The sequence below is a fragment of the Camelus bactrianus genome, chromosome 14 (assembly GCF_048773025.1).
Source record: "Camelus bactrianus isolate YW-2024 breed Bactrian camel chromosome 14, ASM4877302v1, whole genome shotgun sequence".
Lineage (NCBI taxonomy): Eukaryota > Metazoa > Chordata > Mammalia > Artiodactyla > Camelidae > Camelus > Camelus bactrianus.
The window spans coordinates 538,110-557,854 of record NC_133552.1 but is presented as its reverse complement, the minus strand read 5'-3'; the positions used below and the strand labels follow the sequence as shown (position 1 = coordinate 557,854).

The 19,745-nt window shown below is 39.5% G+C and overlaps 1 protein-coding gene across 2 annotated transcripts in view; it reads left to right on the top strand.

Annotated features, from left to right (window-relative positions):
• The first annotated feature begins 7,111 nt into the window (after positions 1 to 7,111).
• PSPC1 (paraspeckle component 1) overlaps positions 7,112 to 19,745 on the top strand; it is a 53,053-nt gene continuing 40,419 nt past the window's right edge. For both annotated transcript variants that reach the window (XM_074377855.1, XM_074377854.1), the window contains exons 1-3: positions 7,112 to 7,640; positions 12,117 to 12,418; positions 19,361 to 19,456. In XM_074377855.1, coding sequence (XP_074233956.1) covers positions 7,284 to 7,640; positions 12,117 to 12,418; positions 19,361 to 19,456 — 755 coding nt within the window. In that variant the 5' untranslated portion in view covers positions 7,112 to 7,283. The remainder of the gene's footprint in view (positions 7,641 to 12,116; positions 12,419 to 19,360; positions 19,457 to 19,745) is intronic.

The following is a 19,745-nucleotide window of genomic DNA, read 5'->3' as shown; positions in this document are numbered from 1 at the left end:
AAAAGGTGTGACCACTTACCAGCCCAGAGCTTCCTGCTTTTCTTTCTCTGCCCATGGACCCCTGGTGCTTACATGATGTGTGGTTTCCTGCATTTGGCTCTTGCCCCTCCTTCCTGCCCAATTCCTGCCATTTGGTCTGCATCCCCCTTTCTCTGCTCATATCTAGCTATAGTCTGCTCTAACATGAGCAAACTAACCAGTGGCCACTTAAGATACTTTGGAAAAAAGGTCAAATTTATCCATTGAGAAAACAAAGTTAGATTCTCACCTTTAAATTCTTTGATTTCTTCAACACTGCATGGCACACCATGAACTCTTCATGTAATAATGAGTTAAATGTGAAAAATTCAAAAGATGTAAGTGTTGGATTTATGTGTTCACTGTAAATTTCTTCCAACCTTTTGGTTATGAAATTTTTCATAATGAAATGTTGAAGGAAAAGTCAACTGTAAATTCAGAAGATAATAAAAGTAAATAACTCCAGGCAGCGGCATCATTTAGGATTTTTTCCCACTTATTTTGCTTTTTTTTTTAAACATTGAAAAATTAGTATGTGCTGCCTGTAGAGAAGGAAGGGAGAAAGCACGGAGAAGGGCAGGTCCTGTCTACCTCCCCCAACTCCCCTGCTGCAGGCTGTATCCTCGATGATCCGGACAGCCCAGGGTTTGTTTCCATCATATTAATTTTACTGAGAAAAGGCATTAGAAAAAAACAATCTCCTACAAATTTAATATCAAAAATTAGGAAAGACAATTCAGAATAACAGTCCTCAAGAAATGGCAATTTATTGGTATTGTCATCTCACAGGGCACAATTGAAAATTTTTTCATAAACCTCAGATTTTCAAAATTGCTGCCTTGAAGGTTCATGACACTGAGCCATCCTCTCCGTGTGGCTCCCTCCCCCCTCCCCTGCGCAGTGCTGAGAGCCAGGAGCAGTTGCTAACAGCCTCTGTACGTACAAGTCACAGTTTGTTGCTGAGTAAGTAACTGAAGTAAAGAGCTCCATCAAGTTCAGTGGAAGGAATAATGTTGATTTTAGGTCATACCATTTCTGCTTCAAAGCTTTGAAGTTCCCCATTGTTTTCAGTTTTTTGTTTGTTTTGAGTAAAGGTAGATTTATCTAGAGAGATACAGACTGCATAGAGTGTAAAGCAAGAGAAAGGCAAGGAAAGAGGTGTAGGATTGGGTGCTCAGGTTAAAGTAAAGTGGGTACACACGCCACAGAGTGCGGGCTGTCTCCGAAGGTGGGGGGAGCAAAGAAGGGCCCCTTGTTTTCAGTTTAAGGCTCCAACTCCCTGGCAAGATTGATAGATGCAGTCATCAGTGGCAGACAAAAGGGAAGGGTTGTAGGTAAAGTCAACCTCAAGCACAGACCCTTAGAACGGAAATAGTCCTCCGTAATGTGGAATTACAAAGTGTGACCCTGTTAGGATGAAATTGAGAATTTGAGAATTTAACTCAAGCTAAAAGAAAAATCTGAGCCAAGTCTTTGTTGTTGAGAAAGTGTGAAGTTAGTTTGGGGAAATGATGGTGTAATATTGTGGAAAATAGAGGTTTTCAACAACAACAGATCATGGCTTGTTGTTTTTCAGGCAGTGGTGATTTTAAACACGAAAAGTAGATGATGAATCAATGCCCTGGAAGTCACATCTGGAGGGAAGATGTGCTCCTACAGGTTAATAAAGCAGGGGAACCTAAGACCTGGGAAATGGGACTAACACCTAATTCACATGGGTGTTAAGCCTTCGTAAGTCACGTGCTTTGAAACTAATAAAATTGTAAACCTCCAGTGTCATCAAAGCGAACTCAGTCCATCCGCCAGCCCGAGGCACAGCAGTCAATCTACTGACCCCTGGTGTGAAGGGAAGTCCAGCGTTAATTTGCAAGGTGCCATGCAAGAACAGGCAGCCAGCTCAAAGGACCCAAATTCCCAGATGGCCTACTTGCGTGGGTTTTTAAAGACTAAAATTAAGGGTAAAGGTCTTAAGTGTGTGATCAGCCCATTGTTCTTCTGATTGGTTGGGTCTAAAGCAACAAAGGTATTTCTGACATCCTGGTCATCATTCTTCTGGCTCCAGTTTGGGCCTCTGAGTAGGTTAAGCAGTTTCCATCTGGTGGGGTTCTGTTTTCTGTAAAGCAACTCAAGGATATGCAGCAGATTGTTACCTGTGTCTCTGGAGGAGGAGCTGGAGTTTCTCCGACCCTTACGGCTGAACTGTTGTTCAAGCTGTTATTGTTTCTGTATTTTCTCACTTCTCTGGTTATTAACTGCTTGAGTCTGCACTTTGGAACTTGGGGAAGGCCTAGGAGATTAAAGCTTTTTCTACAAACAAAAAGATGGGGATCCTGGAGAGGCTCATACTCAGGAAGGCCCACCCCACAGGTCCTGCTCCTTTTGACTAGTAAAACCGATCAAGGGATCAAAAAAGAGAAAAATAACCAATATCAAGAATCACTGGAGAGCCTGTGGACATTAAAAACATAAGGAGGTATTATGATCAGATTAGTTCAAAGAATTTGACGAATTTGATGTAATAAAGTACTCACTTGAGAAACAACTTATCAAATCTGTCCCAAGAAAAAAGAGAAAATCTGAACAGGCCTGTGTCTATTGAAGATACTGACTCTGAAATTACAGGCCTTTCCACAGAGAGAAGCAGAGGCGGCTCAGAACCCTTCTCTGGTGAGATCTTCCTCGAGGAGGAGACAGCACCGACCCTGAGTATGCATTCCCGGAGCACAGAAGGAAAGGGCACTTCCCAGCCTGCTGTGTGCGACCAAAAACATTCTGACCAGGATGTTGAATAAATACCAAATAAACGACGAAAACCTTACAAGAATAATGCAAGAAAGAAAAATTACAGGGCATTCTCTCTCATGAACATAACTAAAATCCTAATCAAAATATTAGGAATTGATTATAATAATAAAAGGGATGATACATCATACCTATGGTTATTTCAAGAATAAAAGGCTTGTTTAATATCTGAAATCAATTGGTATAATTTACCCCATTAATAAAGTAAAAGAAGAAAAAGTTACAAACATCTCAGTAGAAGAAAAGCATTTGATCAAACTCAACAACTACTAACAAAACTCAGCAAGCTAAGAATAGAGGGAAACTATTGGGAAAAAGGGAATCCACAAAACCCTACAGTTAATTAAGATCATACTTAAGAGTTAAATACACTTTTCTCCCTGAGTTTAAGAACAAAAACAAAGAGTCACTATTATCAGTTCTGCTCAACATTGCTTGAGGTTCTAGTCAGTTTAATAGGGCGAGAGAAACGGTACAAAGATTGGAAAAGGAGAGAATAAAACCATCATTTGCATTTGACATGTCTATAAACAGAGAAACAGAATTATAGCAAACTATTAGAATTAATTAGATAATTTAAGAAGGAAGTTAGATGCAAGGCTAGTATATTTTTAAAAATTAATTGTATTTCTATGTATTAGGAATAAACAATTAGAAAATGAAGTTAAATGCTGTTTACAACAGTACAAAAAAGTCAAACAGGAGTGATCTAGTAACAGAGATGTACAATCTCTACACAGTAGCCTATAAAACATTAATGAAAACCTGGATTGGAAGACTTGATATGAACATAAAGCTGTCAGCTTTCCCAACATTGATCTAGAGTCCACCCAATCCCAGTCAAAATCTCATCTTGTCTTTTTGTGTGTGGTGGAAATTGACAAACTGATTTTTTTTTTTTTTGACAAACTGATTTTAAAGATAGGAAATGCAAGATCTTAGAATTAAAGTTCAAACATTCTTGAAACAAATGTGGAGGATCTATCTTACCCTGCCCCATCAAAATGTATTCTAAAACTGCAGTCAAGTCTGACATCATTGCAAAGATGGTCAAATAGATCCATAAGTAGAGTAGAAACAAAACTACACATATTTAATCACCGGTTTACAACAAAGGCACTATTGCAATTCAGTGATGAAAGGATGGTCTTGTCAATAAACAGTGCTGGGTAAATTGGATCTCCATATGAAAACGGGAACCTTGACCTGTCTTACACCATGCAGAAAAACGTATTTGAGATTGATCATAGACTTACACGTGAAAAATTAAGCAATAAAACTTCTATAAGAAAACATAGCAAAATATTTTTATGACCTTGGGAGAGGCAAGAATTTCTAAAGCAGTGCCCAAAATGTAACCAGAAAAATTTTAAATAGTTTGGCAGGGGGAAGGGTGTAGTTCAGTGGTAGAGTGCGTGCTTAGCATGCAGGAGGTCCTCGGTTCAATCCCACTACCTCTCTTAAAGTAAGTATATTAAAAAACTTAGTTACTTGCCCCCCCCCCAATTTTTTTAAAAAGGAACAAAGAACAAGGGCAACAAGTGGAAAATGGTAACAAATATGGTAGATAATAATCCAACTACATCAGTAATCACTTTGAACATCATTAATCTAAATGCACCAATTAAAAGGCAGAGATTGTCAGGGTGGATCAAAAAACAACCCAATTCATCATTGTGTATAAGAAACACACTTTAAATATAAAGGCACATATATATTAACAGTAAATAGGTGGAGAAAGATATTCAATAATATATTAATCAAAAGAAAGAAGGATCAGCATTATTAATTTCAGACCCAGCAGACTCCAAAGGAAGGAAAATTACCAGTGATAAAGAAGAGCATTCCATAATTTGGAAGGGTCAGTTCTCCAAGAAGACATTAGTCTTTAATGTGTATGTGCCCAACAACAGAGCATCAAGCTACAAGATGCAAAAACAGATAGAATTGAAGAAAAAAAAAAAAAAGGATGACTCCATTATTACGGTTGGAGACTTCAAAACACTTATCAGAAATAAACAGATCCAGCAGGCAGATAAAGTAAGGACATAGTTGAACTCAAGAACATCATCACTCAAATGGATATAATTGACATCAACAGACCACTTCATCCAGCAACAGCAGACTACACAGTCTTCTCAAGATCACATGAATCAATCATCAAACTGGAGCACATTCTGGGTCATGAAATATATCTTACAAATTTAAAGAATAGAAATTATACAATATCTCCTTGACCACCATGGCATCAATGTAGAAATCAATAACAGAACAATAACAGAAAATCTAGACAACTCTTGTTTCCTTTCTTTCTTGAGTAAAGAAATAGCAGCTAAAGGACAACATATGGTTTAGGAAGTTTTTTTTCTTTCTTTCTTTTTTCCCCAAGATGAAAGCTTTATCAACAGTTCCTTTTGCTGGTGGGAATAGTTCAGTACAGATCAAGTAACTGATCACTTGGGAAGGGGATTGGGTAACCGCAGAAGCAAAGTACTTGGAAAGGTTCCATCCAGTGGTTTGGCCTCAGAGGGGATCTTTTGACAATTCATTTATGGTAACAGGAAAGAAAGCAGTGCGTGTGGCCACATACGGAATGAAGTTGGTAGATATGGTGCTGATAGAAGGAGGCGATTTTATTCTGATTATGTCTTTGTCTTCAGTGAAATTAATAAAAGTTGACAATATCAGCTATGAGTGAGGGGGGGAGGAGTGTTGGTCTGAGGATAGAGAAAATAGTCTGAAATTATATAGGAAATTAGGCAAGAGAAATAACTAGGGGCTGAAGTCCTACCGATATTTGTGATCAAAATTTTAGAGTGGTAAGATAGTTACTATAGGGGGATAGCAAGGGGTAAAAGAGGGGCGAGGGGAAGAGAAAGTCTATGTTGGCATGAGATTTTTGAAGTTGGCATTTTCTGTCCAAGTGGAGGGGAAATGGTCTCCAAGTTGCCAGAGATCACAGAGAATGTCATCTTCAAGTCTGGTGACACATGGTATGGAGGAAATAAACATATCCCCTCCTTGAAACGACTGCAGGGGAAGCAGTCTCCAGAGGAAAACCATGTTCCAGTTAAAGCAGGAAAGTGAAGGGGTATTCAGAGAAAAAAATAAAAATAAGGGATTTTGCTGATGACAGAGTGAGTTTCCAAACACTCTGTAGAAGGCTTTGGCACAACTGAGAGGGGTGAGGGGAATCGGGTCAGATTGGGGAACTGACAGAGATGTGCAGGGATTAGAGTTTGGGTGATTAGAATTTGAGGTAAATAGGGATTAGTTCTGATGGTGTTTCATTTTTATTCTTTTGGATAGTTATATTTTTTTTGAAAGTGTAATCTAAATACAGTAACGTTGACCCTTTTAGTGCATGGGTCTGCCTATTTTGACATATACATACAATTGTTGTAGTCACCACCACAATCAAGATAGACTTCTATCTTTCCAAAAATTTCCCTGTATCTTAACTTAGTCGGCCCCTCCCTACTTCCCAGCTCCTGGCAACCACTGATCTGTGTTGTGACTAGTTTCCAGAATGTCATGTATTCAGTGTGCAGCCTTTGAGTCACATTGTTGCTTCTATCACTAGTTTATTTCTTTTTATTGTTGAATATATTCTATTATATGAATGTATCACTATTAATCCATTCACCAGTCGGACACTGGGTTGTTTTAGTTTTCACTGATTACAAATAAAGCCCCTATAAATATTTGCATCCAGGGTTCCGTGTAAACACGTTTTCATGTCACTTGGTTAAATAACAATGGGATTGTAGCTCTTAAGTGAGCATTTACGAGAAACTGCTGAATCGTGTTGTCAAGTGACAACGAATTCATTTAACACTCAGGAGTTCACAGCCTGGTTGTACTACTTTCATTGACAATTCCATGGAGTCCCTCTCTAAGGTGAATAATCAACATCACAATTACTTTATAGAATTGCATTTTTCATTAGGAAATATAATAAAAACCTTGCTCTTGCAATGGTCAGAAATGTGTCTTCACTTGTTTCAATTACTGGGAAACACTTCGTTATTCAGTGCTGTGTGTTGAGGATTGAACTGGACGTTCAAGAGATTCCGGCTGCTCCCCATCACTGCATCTTCACGCACTGGGCAACGTGCCCATCCCCGGCAATCACAACCTGCAGGAACCCGCCAGACTCCGCGCCCAGAGGAGGCTGGGAACGCGGACGCGCCAACGCCGCGCATGCGCGCGCCCCAGGGCGCCGTTGGCGCAGGAGTGCGCAGGCGCGCCGACTCCGGCGCGGCCTCAGCGGGGGCGGGGCGTGCGCGGCGTCTCTTCGCGACCGCGGCGGTGGCGGCGCCATCTTGGGCGTGCGGCCGGGGCGTGAGTGCGGCTGGGGTTTGGCGGCGTCCCCGTCCGTGTCCTTCGCGACCCCGTTTCCGCGGGCGGACTCAGAGACGCACATCGAGCTCTAGGGCTGAGTCCGGAGGGCGCGCGCCGCGATGATGCTGAGAGGAAACCTGAAGCAAGTGCGCATCGAGAAGAACCCGGCGCGCCTCCGTGCTCTGGAGTCGGCGGCCGGCGAGGGCGAGCCGGCGGCCATGGCGCTCGCGCTGCCCGGGGAGCCGCCCGCGCCCGCGCCCGCCGAGGACCGGCCGGCTGAGGAGGGGGGCTTCACTATCGACATCAAGAGCTTCCTCAAGCCGGGCGAGAAGACGTACACGCAGCGTTGCCGCCTCTTCGTGGGCAACCTGCCCACCGACATCACCGAGGACGACTTCAAGCGGCTGTTCGAGCGCTACGGCGAGCCCAGCGAGGTGTTCATCAACCGCGACCGCGGCTTCGGCTTCATCCGGCTGGTGAGCGGCGCGGGCGGGCGGGGGTCGCGGGTCCACTGCCCCCGGCGCCCCTCTCTCCCCACCGCCTGGGCGCGGGGGCGTCGTGCCGCTCGTGAGGGGCTTTCCACGAGGGGCTGTCTTCTGTTTTTGTCTGTAGCTTTGAATACTAGGAGAGCACGGGCTTTGCCCCTTTTCATCTAAATCTTAATACGTTTTCCAATACCACGCAGAAGTCGTGCCTCTCTCACGTTAAAAAAAAACATTGAACAGTGAGGCTTCACACTGACAGGACCAGATACATGCTTTATTGGGTTTTCCTGTGTGCTTGGTGAATCCCTTCAGTGTCAGTTACACAGCGTTGTTGTAATTCGTATTTACGTGCTGGACTTTTTTTTTCCTGAACAAAATCGTCTTTCTTGGAGACCTTTGTATATAAATAAGAGGTTTGTGTGTGTGTTGCCTTTCTAGTTTGACCCTGAAGTTTTATGTTCACTGTAGTTTGCGGAGGCTCTCTTTTTGGAACTTTAACTTTCAAAAGCACATGATTGAGTGGACAAGGCAAAATTTTATATGTAGTGAAAACTGATTGTAATTAAATGACACTGCTTTTAGGGAGAGCATTTGGAGATCTAAATGGTTTCAAGAGAAGGGTTAGAGATTTCCTTAAAATTCGAGTTTAATAATCGGCATTTGAACACGAAATTATAAGCGCATTTAATTATCTTTTGCACATCAGAAAAGAAGCCTGTCACTTGATTAAAATTGTCTTTAATATAAATCCTAACCTTATCTTAAAATAAAGGAAGTTAGGTTTCTACAATTAAGTATTACAGGAAACTTTTGGTTAAATACTGAAGAGGTGATATTTAACATTTTCATAGTCTTGAGCCTCTGGCACCATCTTGGTCTGTTCTGAAGCAGAGGAAGAATGGTAGGGCTGCATTTCTTTGTTTCTCTAACCTTTCACTTAAAAATAAGCCAATAAATGTATTTTTGACATGGAAAAATCTTTTTTCTTCCTGTCTTTAAAGTTGCTAAAAATCCTTCCTTTAGTGTACTTGGACTGTCCAATAGAACTTTCTGCAGTGATGGAAATACTGTGTATCTGCGCTGTCCAGTATAATAGCTGCTAGCCATATGGGAGCGTTCACCACTTGAAATGTGGCTATTGTTGTCGAGGAGTTGAATTTTAAATTTTATTTATTCTTAATTTAGATATTGGACAGCACAGCTCCTCACTATTAAAAAATTTTTTTTATGGGATTATAAAATGGAGAGGTGAGAAGGGCTACTTATGTCTTCTCCTTTGGGATATGCTCCTCCAAACCCATCACTCTAAAGTTTTGTGTAGGAATGTTGAAGATTTGCCAGTCAGAAATAAGAATTTAGTTTTCCAAATTTGACTTCGTGGATAACTTTACTGTTTAGTCTGAGCTCTGTGATTAACAGGTTAATCTAAAAGCTTTAAATGTTTCTGAGGTATCATTTATTTTTTTCTACTTGGAAAATCACAAAGCACATACCTGATCTGAATATAGATAATGGTATGGAGGCTGCAGTGTGTGGTGATGGTGTAGTGTCTCTAAAATAGTGATGTAATTTTATCTGATTTATATTTTTAGGAATACTTTTTACTTGTTCAGTAATTAAAGTTTAAAATGCAAGTAAATTTTCTTAGAAATTTATTTCCAGTTATTTGTAGTTTTCCAGTTAATTGATGAGGTGAGACCACATTTTTGAAATGGTGTAGGGTCAGTGCTGCTGCCTGTAATGTTGCGGAAAAGAATTTAAGTGGCAGCTACTCTTGAGGTTCTAACCCATGTTGTGAGTCTCTGGTACATGAAGGATGGAATAGAGTGTGTGTGTAATGTGGACACTTTTTGTGTAATTTTAGACCCCGATGCTTTTTAGTTTTTGAATGATTACTGACAATTTAAATTGAGTAAATTAACTAAAAAGTTGTAGTGCATTTTAAAGCAAGTTTAATGTAGTGGTAACTGTTGTTGATTTGACCTGAGCTTGACTTTTACTTTTATTTTCCCCTACTTTTAGCTTTAGTAAGTGAGATTTCTGGAGCAGTGATTTCACGAAAGTGTGGTCCCTGTCCAGTAGCTTCAGATCTCTTCCAAGCAGAAGGCCACTTAAATTATTTCCTTTACCATTCATGTTAGCAGTGCTGACCCTGTACCATCTCAAGAATTGTCTCACCTCATCAGTTAACTTGGAGTTTGTTAGAAATGGAAAATCTAGGGCCCCGCCCTGATCTGTATCTGAAAATTTGAGGTTGGGGCCCAGCAATTTTGGGATTTAACCAGCCCTGCATGTTATTCTGATGCTTGCTAAAGTTTGAGAACTGTTGTTCTAATTAAAGAATTAAAAGTCAACTGAATTTACTTCTGTTTAGTCACTGGGGATTAAACCCCCTCTCCTCATGCTTTTTATTTTTAATTATGAAGTGAGATATGCTTCTTACAGAATGTTCAAATATTAGGGAAGACAGAGAATGTACTTAATTTGTCCTGCCTAGCATTTAATTTGAAGTCATCTTTTATTTCAGGGATGTTCTCTCTCTCCTTTTTTTAAGGGATGTTCTCTTAATTACAATTTTAACGTTAGTGAAAGATTTTTCCTCCCTTACTGTATTTACTAAACGTGATCACTGTTAAACATTGTGTAATTTTTCCATAAAATTTATATCATACTATACACATTGTATTGTGCTTTCAGTATTTCAGTTTTTCATTTAGAATATCTTTGACTTCTTTTCATGTCATTATTTTCTTTTTAATGACTGCATTGTATTTCACAGTATGTTTTCAACTTTATTTTTTGTTTGGTGTGCACACACACACACACACACACACCACTCTACCACTGAGATATACCCTCCCCACTATTTCACAGTAAGAATGTACTGTATGCTACTTAATCAGCTTTATTGATTGTCTTGGAAGATATTTTCATTTTGAATCACTGGATTTCCTTATATTTATTAACTTAGTACTTTTGCAGTAGGGGAATTTTGACCATTAGTGTACTAGAAGAGAAAAGATCATGTGCTTTGAAAAGAGCCTTTGGAAAAGGTCCAGTGGAAATTGTTAGACCCTAGTTCAAGCAGTCTCTCATCTTGGGGTAGTCACTTTAGTTTCTTGTTTGTTTTTGCATTCTTTTCAGTTAAGAACCTGTAGTTGTACGTTTTATGCAGAGTGATGCAGGCATACCAGCTGCAAGGTGAGATATATGGTGTATTGGTGGAAATTGTGAATTCTGTAGATTTAAGTCAGCATTTGTCGGTGATCTTGGGCAAGTTACTTCAACCTCTCTAGGCCTGTTTCCTTATATACGAAGTGAAGATAGTAACAAAACCCACTTAATAATTATTGGTGAGGATAATGAAAGGTAATGTATACACACGCGGAGCCAGGCGCGGGGAGAGACAGAGATATTATGTAGTAACCATTTGATAAAAGTTATCTTATTGTCCTTATTCTGGGGTATGAAGTAAAGAAATCTTGGGTTCATTTCAAATACATTATTTTAATTGACTTTACAGTTACTTCAGTACACATATGGAGCACTGGTTGTCAATTGAAGTAGTTTTGCTTCCCAGGGGACATTCGGCAATGTCTGGAGACATTTTTGGTTGTAAAAACTGGAGGTTCTCCTGCCATAAATATCCTTCGTTGTGTGTGTGTGTGTTTTGACATAACATCCTGTAATGCACAGAACAGCTCCCCCACAAGAATTATCTTGCCCATAATATCACTAGTGTTGAGGTTGGGAAACCCTCATATAGAACCATTTAAAACCATTAAAAGTATAAACTTTGATAAAGGATTATGGCATTGAAAATACCTGACAGCATAAACATTTTATTTGGCCCAAAGAGTATTAAAAATTTAATTCTCTGCCAATAGTAAAAAATTACTTGAGGTAATATAAAAATGGAGATTTCTTGTTTCCCCTGAAAAAAACAAGATCTATGACATTGTGACTATATCTGAATCTGAACAGGAGGTTTTCTCTAGAAACACTTTCCACTTTTATTTTTTTTAACTATTTTTAGTGGGGATAGATAATTAGGTTTACTTATTTTTGGAGGATGTACTGGGGATTGAGCCCAGGACCTTGTGTATGCCAAGCATGCTCTCTAACACTTGAGTTGTACCCTCCCCCAATGTATTTCTTTTAATACAAGTAGATTTACAAAAGATGTTGTTTTGCATATTTAATAGCTATAATTTGTTTATGCGCAGATAATCTTTAAGTGATGACTATTAACAGGGCATTGGGATTGGAACTGTCTGCTTAAAATGTTTAAATTACTTATCTTTGAATAATTAATAAAATGCCTATGATACCATAATTGATAGACAAAAACAAGGTGACTATCAGCCATTTCCTAGAGCTACCCACCTCTTCTTAGAAACAGATTATTATTTAAAGGCTTTTGTGGTACTGTCATTTTTAAAAAGTGATTTTTTTCCTTCTAAAAAGGAATCCAGAACACTGGCTGAGATTGCAAAAGCAGAGCTGGATGGCACCATTTTGAAGAGCAGACCTCTGCGAATTCGTTTTGCTACACATGGAGCAGCCCTGACTGTCAAGAACCTTTCTCCAGTTGTTTCCAATGAGCTTCTAGAGCAAGCATTTTCCCAGTTTGGTCCAGTAGAGAAAGCTGTTGTGGTTGTGGATGATCGTGGTAGAGCTACGGGGAAAGGTTTTGTAGAATTTGCAGCAAAACCTCCTGCACGGAAGGCTCTGGAAAGATGTGGGGATGGAGCATTCTTGCTAACAACGTAAGTTGAAACATCTTGTTCTTCTGTGCAGTGATGATAGGCTTGTCTGTGTTCAGATTTCTGCCTTTCCTTCTAGTTCATACATTGTCTTGGCATATGGGAAGTAGGTAAGTAAATACTCAGTGACTACAAATAGGGTATATTTGTGTCTTTCTAGGTGCTACAGTCATACTGTATTCACACTTTACTGGATGGATTCGTATTTGAATCTCAGGAATGTTTCTTATGATTTTCATTCAACTTACTGAACATCTGTATGTAAAGCAAAATGTTATATCTAAATAACGAATGAATGACATTTTAATCAACTTTGAGGTGTAATTTACATGTTAAAGTGTACCCACTATTTTTATTTTTTTATTTTTGGGTGGGGAAGATAGTTAGTCTTTTATTTACTTATTTTAATGGAGGTACTGGAAATTGAACACACAACCTTGTGCATGCTAAGCACATGCTCTACCACTGAGCTATACCCTCCAATGTTAGAATTTTTTAAAAAAAAATTTTTAGGGGGTAGGTAATTAGGTTTATTTATTTAATGGAGGTATTGGGGATTGAATCCAGGACCTTATGCATGCTAAGCACATGCTCTACCACTGAGCTATACCCTCCCCCAATGACCCCAATTTTAAATGTAGAGCTCAATGAATTTTAAAAAGTGTTTGTGTGTAGTCATGTAACCTACCACCATAATCAAGATGTAGAGCATTCTCATCATACAGCAGAAGTTCCTTTGTGCCTTTTTGCAATTAGTTCCCATGTGGACAGTGATTGATCTTTCTGTTGCTAAAATTACTTTTGTCTTTTCTAGTATTTCATATAAATGAAATTATATAGTGTGTACTCTTTTGTGTCTAATTTAGTTAACAGTGTTTTTGAGATTTCATTGATACCACTCTATCAGTATTTCGTTCCGTTTTATGGCTGAGTTACAACTTTGTGGGTGGATGTTCATGTTGCTTCTGACTACTGGCTATTGTAAATAAACATTTATGAACCTTGTGTACAAGGCTTCTTGTGAACGTGATGGTTTCATGTGGCTTGGGTAGTATTTAGGAGTAAATGGCTGTATGTTCAACTTTATGAGAAACTGCCAAATTGTATTCCAAAATGTTTATACCGGTTTACATTCCTACCAGCAATGAATGAGAGAATTCTAGTTGATCATGTCCTCACCAACACTTGTTATTGGTAGTCTTTTAGATATTCTAGTGAGTGTAGTGGTGTCACATTGTTTAAATTTTATTTTCCTAATTCCAATGATGAACATCTTTTCATGTGCTTTTGGCTATTTTTATGTCTTGTGAAGTGTCTTGTGACATTTTTCGCCTGTTTTGTAATTGAGTGGTTTGTTTTACATTATTAGCAAATCTAGGTACTGGTCTGTTTTAAGACTGTTTCTCCCAGTCTGTGGCTTACTTTTTATTATTTTTTTCCCATAAAGTATTTGAAATTTATTACAAGGACGAGCTCCAACATAGGAGATATTAGAGAATAGGCTCTCGGTAATTGAGGGTCCCGGGGTGCAGGCCTCTTTAATTTTCTTAATAGTGTTCTTGAAAGACCAGAAATTTTGATATTTTCTGAAGTCCAGTTTTTCAGCTTTTTTCTTTCATGGTTCTTTTTGAATCTTTATATGAAATCTTCCCTTTTTCTAAGGTAGCAAATCTTTTCTCATGTTTTCCTTGAGAAATTTTATAGTTTTTTGATTTATTGTTTTTGTTTTGTTTTTGCGGGGGAGGTGATTAGGTTTATTTATTTTTTAATGGAGGTACTGGGGATTGAACCTAGGACCTCATGCATGCTAAGCAAGCACTCTACTAATTGAGCTATACCCTCCCCCTGATAGCTTTTTAATTGAAACCTGTGATCCATTTTGAGTATGATGTCAGGTAACAATTCATTTATTTAATACAGATATCCGGTTGTTCCAGCACTCTTAATTGAAAAGATTATGATTTCCCCTTTGCTGCCTTTTACCTTTATCAAAAAACTGGAAGAAAAATCTGCACTCTTTTCTGTTTCACTGATCAGGATGTCTTTTACACTAATACTATACTTTCTTAATTACTTTATCCTAAGCTTTGATGTCAGGTTGTATCATCCAACTTTATTCTTTTTTTCAAAATTCTTCTGGTTATTATCATTTCTTTGAATATCCTTACTGGTTTTAAAATCAGCTTGTCAATTAAAAAATTCTACCGGATGTGGGTTCTGTCCAGCAGAAAAGTCCCACCAAGATGAAATGAATTACTTGAGATTCTGGAAAGTCGAGAGCTAGAAGGAATCGGGGACCAACTCCACAAGCCTCTCAAATACTCCCACATTTATTGTGTACAATCAAAGGAAAAATCACCAACAGTTGTGTAATGGAATGCAGGAACTTAGGAAAAGACAGGATGAGATAGAGATTGTAGAATCCACAATGAGTATAAATGAGTATAAAGGGTTAGTTTATCTTTAGGGAAGTCATGGCGAGAGGGGGACACGATACATTCTTTAGATATGTTAATTACAAAGCAGACCACCAGACCAGCCAGTTCCTTGTCTGGGGGATAATAGACTACCTGAACAGCAGGCACGCCCAGTGTTTATAGCTGAGGGCCTGGGTTGTTGCTTTGCAATGAGCAGAGTACTATCTACAACCTCAACTGTGCAAGCAAGGCACTGTCTCTGCTTTTTACGGCAAGGAGACAGGAGTGCGGAGGGACGCACAGGGCCTGCTAGCAAAGCAGTTACTAAGCACATTTGTTCTTCTTAAAGGAGACAAGCAGCTGGGCTGTTACAATTTGTTAACCCAGTCATGGGCTCCCACAACTGGGCTTTTGGAGTTGCTGAGTCTACAGATCATTCTGGGGAGTATTAACATCTTCATAGTATCAACTTTTCCCTGTCTGTGAATGTGATGTATCTCTCCATTTACTTAAAAATGTCTTAAAGTAATTATAGGTATTAAACTATCATATTACCATGCCTTTCCTTTCGGTTTGCCCACAAAGAAGTTTTTGATATGCACCCTTAGTCTTCAAATTGGATTTGGTATAAAAGTTCCTTAGTCGATTATTGATTTCTTTTATCGCTGATAACCGTGCCCACCTCTGACACTTACTGTGCTATTGGTTGGGGTCAAATATTTTAGGGTTTAGGAAATTGGGTACAAAGGCAATGAAAAAATTGTTTCCTGGCCACACTTGTAACAAATTTTTCAATTTGTTTTTGACAGTTAAGCATTCATGCTAAAGCTGTTTTACAGCAGGTGTAGCATGAAAATTAAAGCTCTGCCAACTTGTTCTCTCAGAGACTTGGATCTTGTTCTCTTTGCTTAGAGATGCTTTCCAGATCATCACAGGCCTTGCTCTCGCATTTTATTCACATTTTGCTAAGATGTTATCTTTTTAGAGAAGCTGCCTATTTTATCTTAAAATAGCTGATGCTTTATTCTCCAATTTATTTTTCTTCAGAGCTCTTAGTGTTAACTTGCATCTCTTTCTTAGTAGTAGTATGTAACCTCCAAGAGGTCAGGGGCTTTGTCTGATTCAACACCATAATCCTAGCACCTGTATTCTGATAATTCCTGGCCACGTAATAATCTTACAGTAATTATTTAATGGGTGAGGGAAGGCTGGAACTAAAACAATAGGCAGGGCGTATGGTTAGTATTTTTTTTTTCTCCCACTGCAAGCTTTGATTAATTGGTGTTTAAAGTCATAGCTGGACATTGGTAAATACTTAACTATGTTTTGTAGGTAGCTTTTAGAATAATTTAAAAACAGTTTTGAAGGAACGGACAAGGTGTTGAACATTTTATGTGTCTTATTTCATAATCACAATCACTTGTATTTATACAGCACTGGTTACTATTTGTCCCATTTTTCAGATGAGAAAATTGGCCCAGAGACATGAAGTAATTTGCTTAAGATTGCACAGCTAGTAAATGGGAGAGTTTAGTCTGATTCCCAAATACCTGGCTTTTTATACTGTGCTGTAGTGGTTTATCTTTTCTCTAGACTCTCCTTGCTCAGGAACTTTGTTGTTAAAACTTCTCATGAAACTCAGGATGCTCTTCTCTGCTGTTTAAATAGTTGGTCTCAGCTGAAATGTCACTTCATGGGGAGGATTCTCCTGACTGCCTTGTCTGAAGTGGGCCCCTCTGTTAGTCTTTCTGATAACATTGTTTTTTATCCTTCTGAGCTCTTAAAATGATTCTTTTTTTTTACTTTTTTTGGGCAGTGAGGGGGTCTCTTAGAAGGCTTTCAGGGATTGTTTTATCTTTGTACCCTTAGCCCCAGTTACAGTTTTGGTACCTATTAATCAGATATTTATTGACAGACTGACTGAATCTCATACATCTGAGGTAGTACAAGTGGTTTCGTAGGGTTTTAGTTTCTAAATGTAAACATCTTGTGTAATCAAAATTTCTCTTGAAAATACTTTTAAATTGTCATAAAATGTATACTATATATGGCTTTAGGTAAACAGCCTGATATAGTATATGTAATGATTAACACCTCGTATGCAAAAGTATGTGTAAATTATATATTTATGCTGTTTTGAAACTTTTAGGTAAGGATTGATATTTTATTGTTTTTTAGAGGACTTCAAAAAACAAAAAGATTTAAAACATAGAATGAACTAATTTTTTCTTAAAATTAACACATGGTTCCATTGGATCATTTTATAAATCTGAGATAACATTATCAGATCCTAGTGATTTTATTTTTTCTCTATCATAAAGCGTTTTGTCAATCTAGGAATTATTTTATCATTACTCTTCAATTCTTAACTGTGTTAAAATGGCTTAAAATAAAAGCCTGCTCAGAACATTTGTGTGTCTGTGAAGATGATTAGTAGCGGAACAGGTTGTCCTCATTATGTAGCCCTTTTTAAATTCCATGCGTGAAATGCTGCGTCATCACCTAAGTCACCGTGATGTTAGCTGCAGGAGATCTGCTCTGCTAGCCCTGTGGTCATCCTCAGGCAGTTGTTCTTTACGTGGTTGTGGTTTTGGTGTGTCTGTGGGAGGAAGTGGGCTCAGTTTCCCTCCTGCCGTCTTGAGCCCACCTCCTCAGTCCTCAGTCGTGCTGTTGCTGTTGTATGTGCCACTTTGTTCTCACAGTTAGCCACCAGGTGTCTTTACAGAACACAGGGAAACCGTAAATGTCCACCCGTTTGTTTGGTTAAAAAATTATTGCACATGTGTCCATCTGAAGTGGTTGCATGTACTCTTTGAGGCTGTATTTACTCATTCTTCATTACATTCCATTTTTACATATCAGATTTGAGATCTCACCCTGGAGAATGAGGCCTGTAAGTCCTTTTTGTTTTGGATTCCCACTCACTTTATCTGAGGTTTCTATAATATATTGTCTTCATCACCCCAAGATACTCCACACCTGCTTCTATTTCTTTTTCTCTCTAAAATCTGTTTGCTAGCCCAGGAATAATTTTTTAAATAAACATTTTATACCTTTCCTTTCCCTACAGTTGAGGATTTAAAGTCTCTGTTGTTGTTGTCAAATAGCCCTTTATAAAATCACTTTTCTTGGTAGTTCTTAACTTGCTGGCCATCCCACCACACTACTGTGGATGTCTTCTGGGATGTCGTGAGGGTGGTGCTCAGCATTGCAGCCCACAGACTGGGCAGTCTCTAGGGTCTCTTTGATGGTTCCAGAGGGTTCTTCAGCTAAAGATTGGGGCCGCATCTGTCGGGCACTGTTGATGCTCTTACGAAAAGTGATGTTCCCACTGTGCTTCATGTTTTTCTGCTCTTTCTGTCTCTTGGTGGTTCCTCGAGGGCTTTGATGATCAGGGCAGAGGCAGAAGGTGCCACCGCAGTCTGGGCCTGTTGTTCTCAGTGTCAGTTTCACTGCAGTCCAGACCCTTGGAATTCCCAGTTGCCTTGGTGATGTCATCACCCACCTCTTTTGGAGACAGACCCTGGGGCCCACATTGGGGGCTAGAGCAGATGAGGCACCGACCTCCCCACCGGTGCACCTCAGGTATAGATAGGACTTCGATCTCGATGGGGTCGCACTTAGGCGGCACGGTGGAGGGGGCTGGTGTCGGACGAACCTGGGTTTGGGATGACGGAAGAAAGTTGCAGTTTGGCCTCTGAGCCAAAAGCCCTAAAGTCTCTGTTAATCTCTGGGTCTTTATTTATTTGTAAAGGGAAGCATTTGGAATCCAGAAAGCCCCTTCATCTCTCTGGCTCTTCTGTTAATACCACAAAAATTAACAGTGATTTGTTTCTCTCTGAACATCTCTGTTTAGAAGACAGTATAAATTGATTGTGTGGTGGAGGACTAATAGCAAGGAAAATTGCAGTGTCAGTGTGTCATCCAGTCCCCTATGTCCCTGTCATGTCTTTGGTGAGCTTTTCTTTCCTTGGGAAGCAGTAAAGAAGGAGGGTTTCCAGGTCACGTCTTTCATCATCCACTCTCATTCACTCACCCCAGTTCTTCCTTGAATGTGTTGCTTCTGGCTCCCTCTCCTTTTGCTTGGCTGATACCTTTTAATTCTTATTTTAGGTTTTAGAAGGACTTTTCCTTACAAGACTGGTTGGACACAGAGGGAGCTGGGAGGCGGGTGAGGTGGGAGTTTGAGGCAGGGGGTCAGGGATGATGACATGACACACAGAACTGAGCTTGGTGCTCGCTCCCATTGTGCTTTGTAACATGAACGGCGGTGATCACACAGGTTCACGGTGGTTGGTTGACGTTTCTGTCATCTTGAGTGGACTCCGTGCTCTAAAACAGGCACCTTTGACTTGGATATTCACCTCTGCGCGGCCACTGCTTATCGACTGATCTTGTAACTTCTGAGACATTTTTCTCAGAAAGATATTTTCCAAGTATATATCTTGGAATTATTGTAAAAGACTTCTAGGAGGGCATTGGTCGTAGATACTGTATGAACACTCGTTCATGCTTTTTACCTGCCCAGGACCCCGCGCCCGGTCATCGTGGAGCCAATGGAGCAGTTTGATGACGAGGATGGCCTGCCCGAGAAACTGATGCAGAAAACTCAGCAGTATCACAAGTAAGGATGCGTCAGACATGTGCTATCTAGGGTGTGACGCTGCGTGGGGGAACAATTACCATTGGCTTATAAGGTGCTCTGTTTGTTTTTAGCCTGGTTAACAGAGTGGGCGGATCTACACAGAATGCTGATTTTCTTCTGTATATTGGTGAAACATTAACTTTACTTTGAAAAGTCTTAACTTTCATAACTGGGGCATGGGTGGGTTAGGTAGGGTACTGTCAGTAATATGTATGCCAGAGAAACAATGAAATTGAGATATGAAAATCTTTAGTTAGTGTGCTTCAGG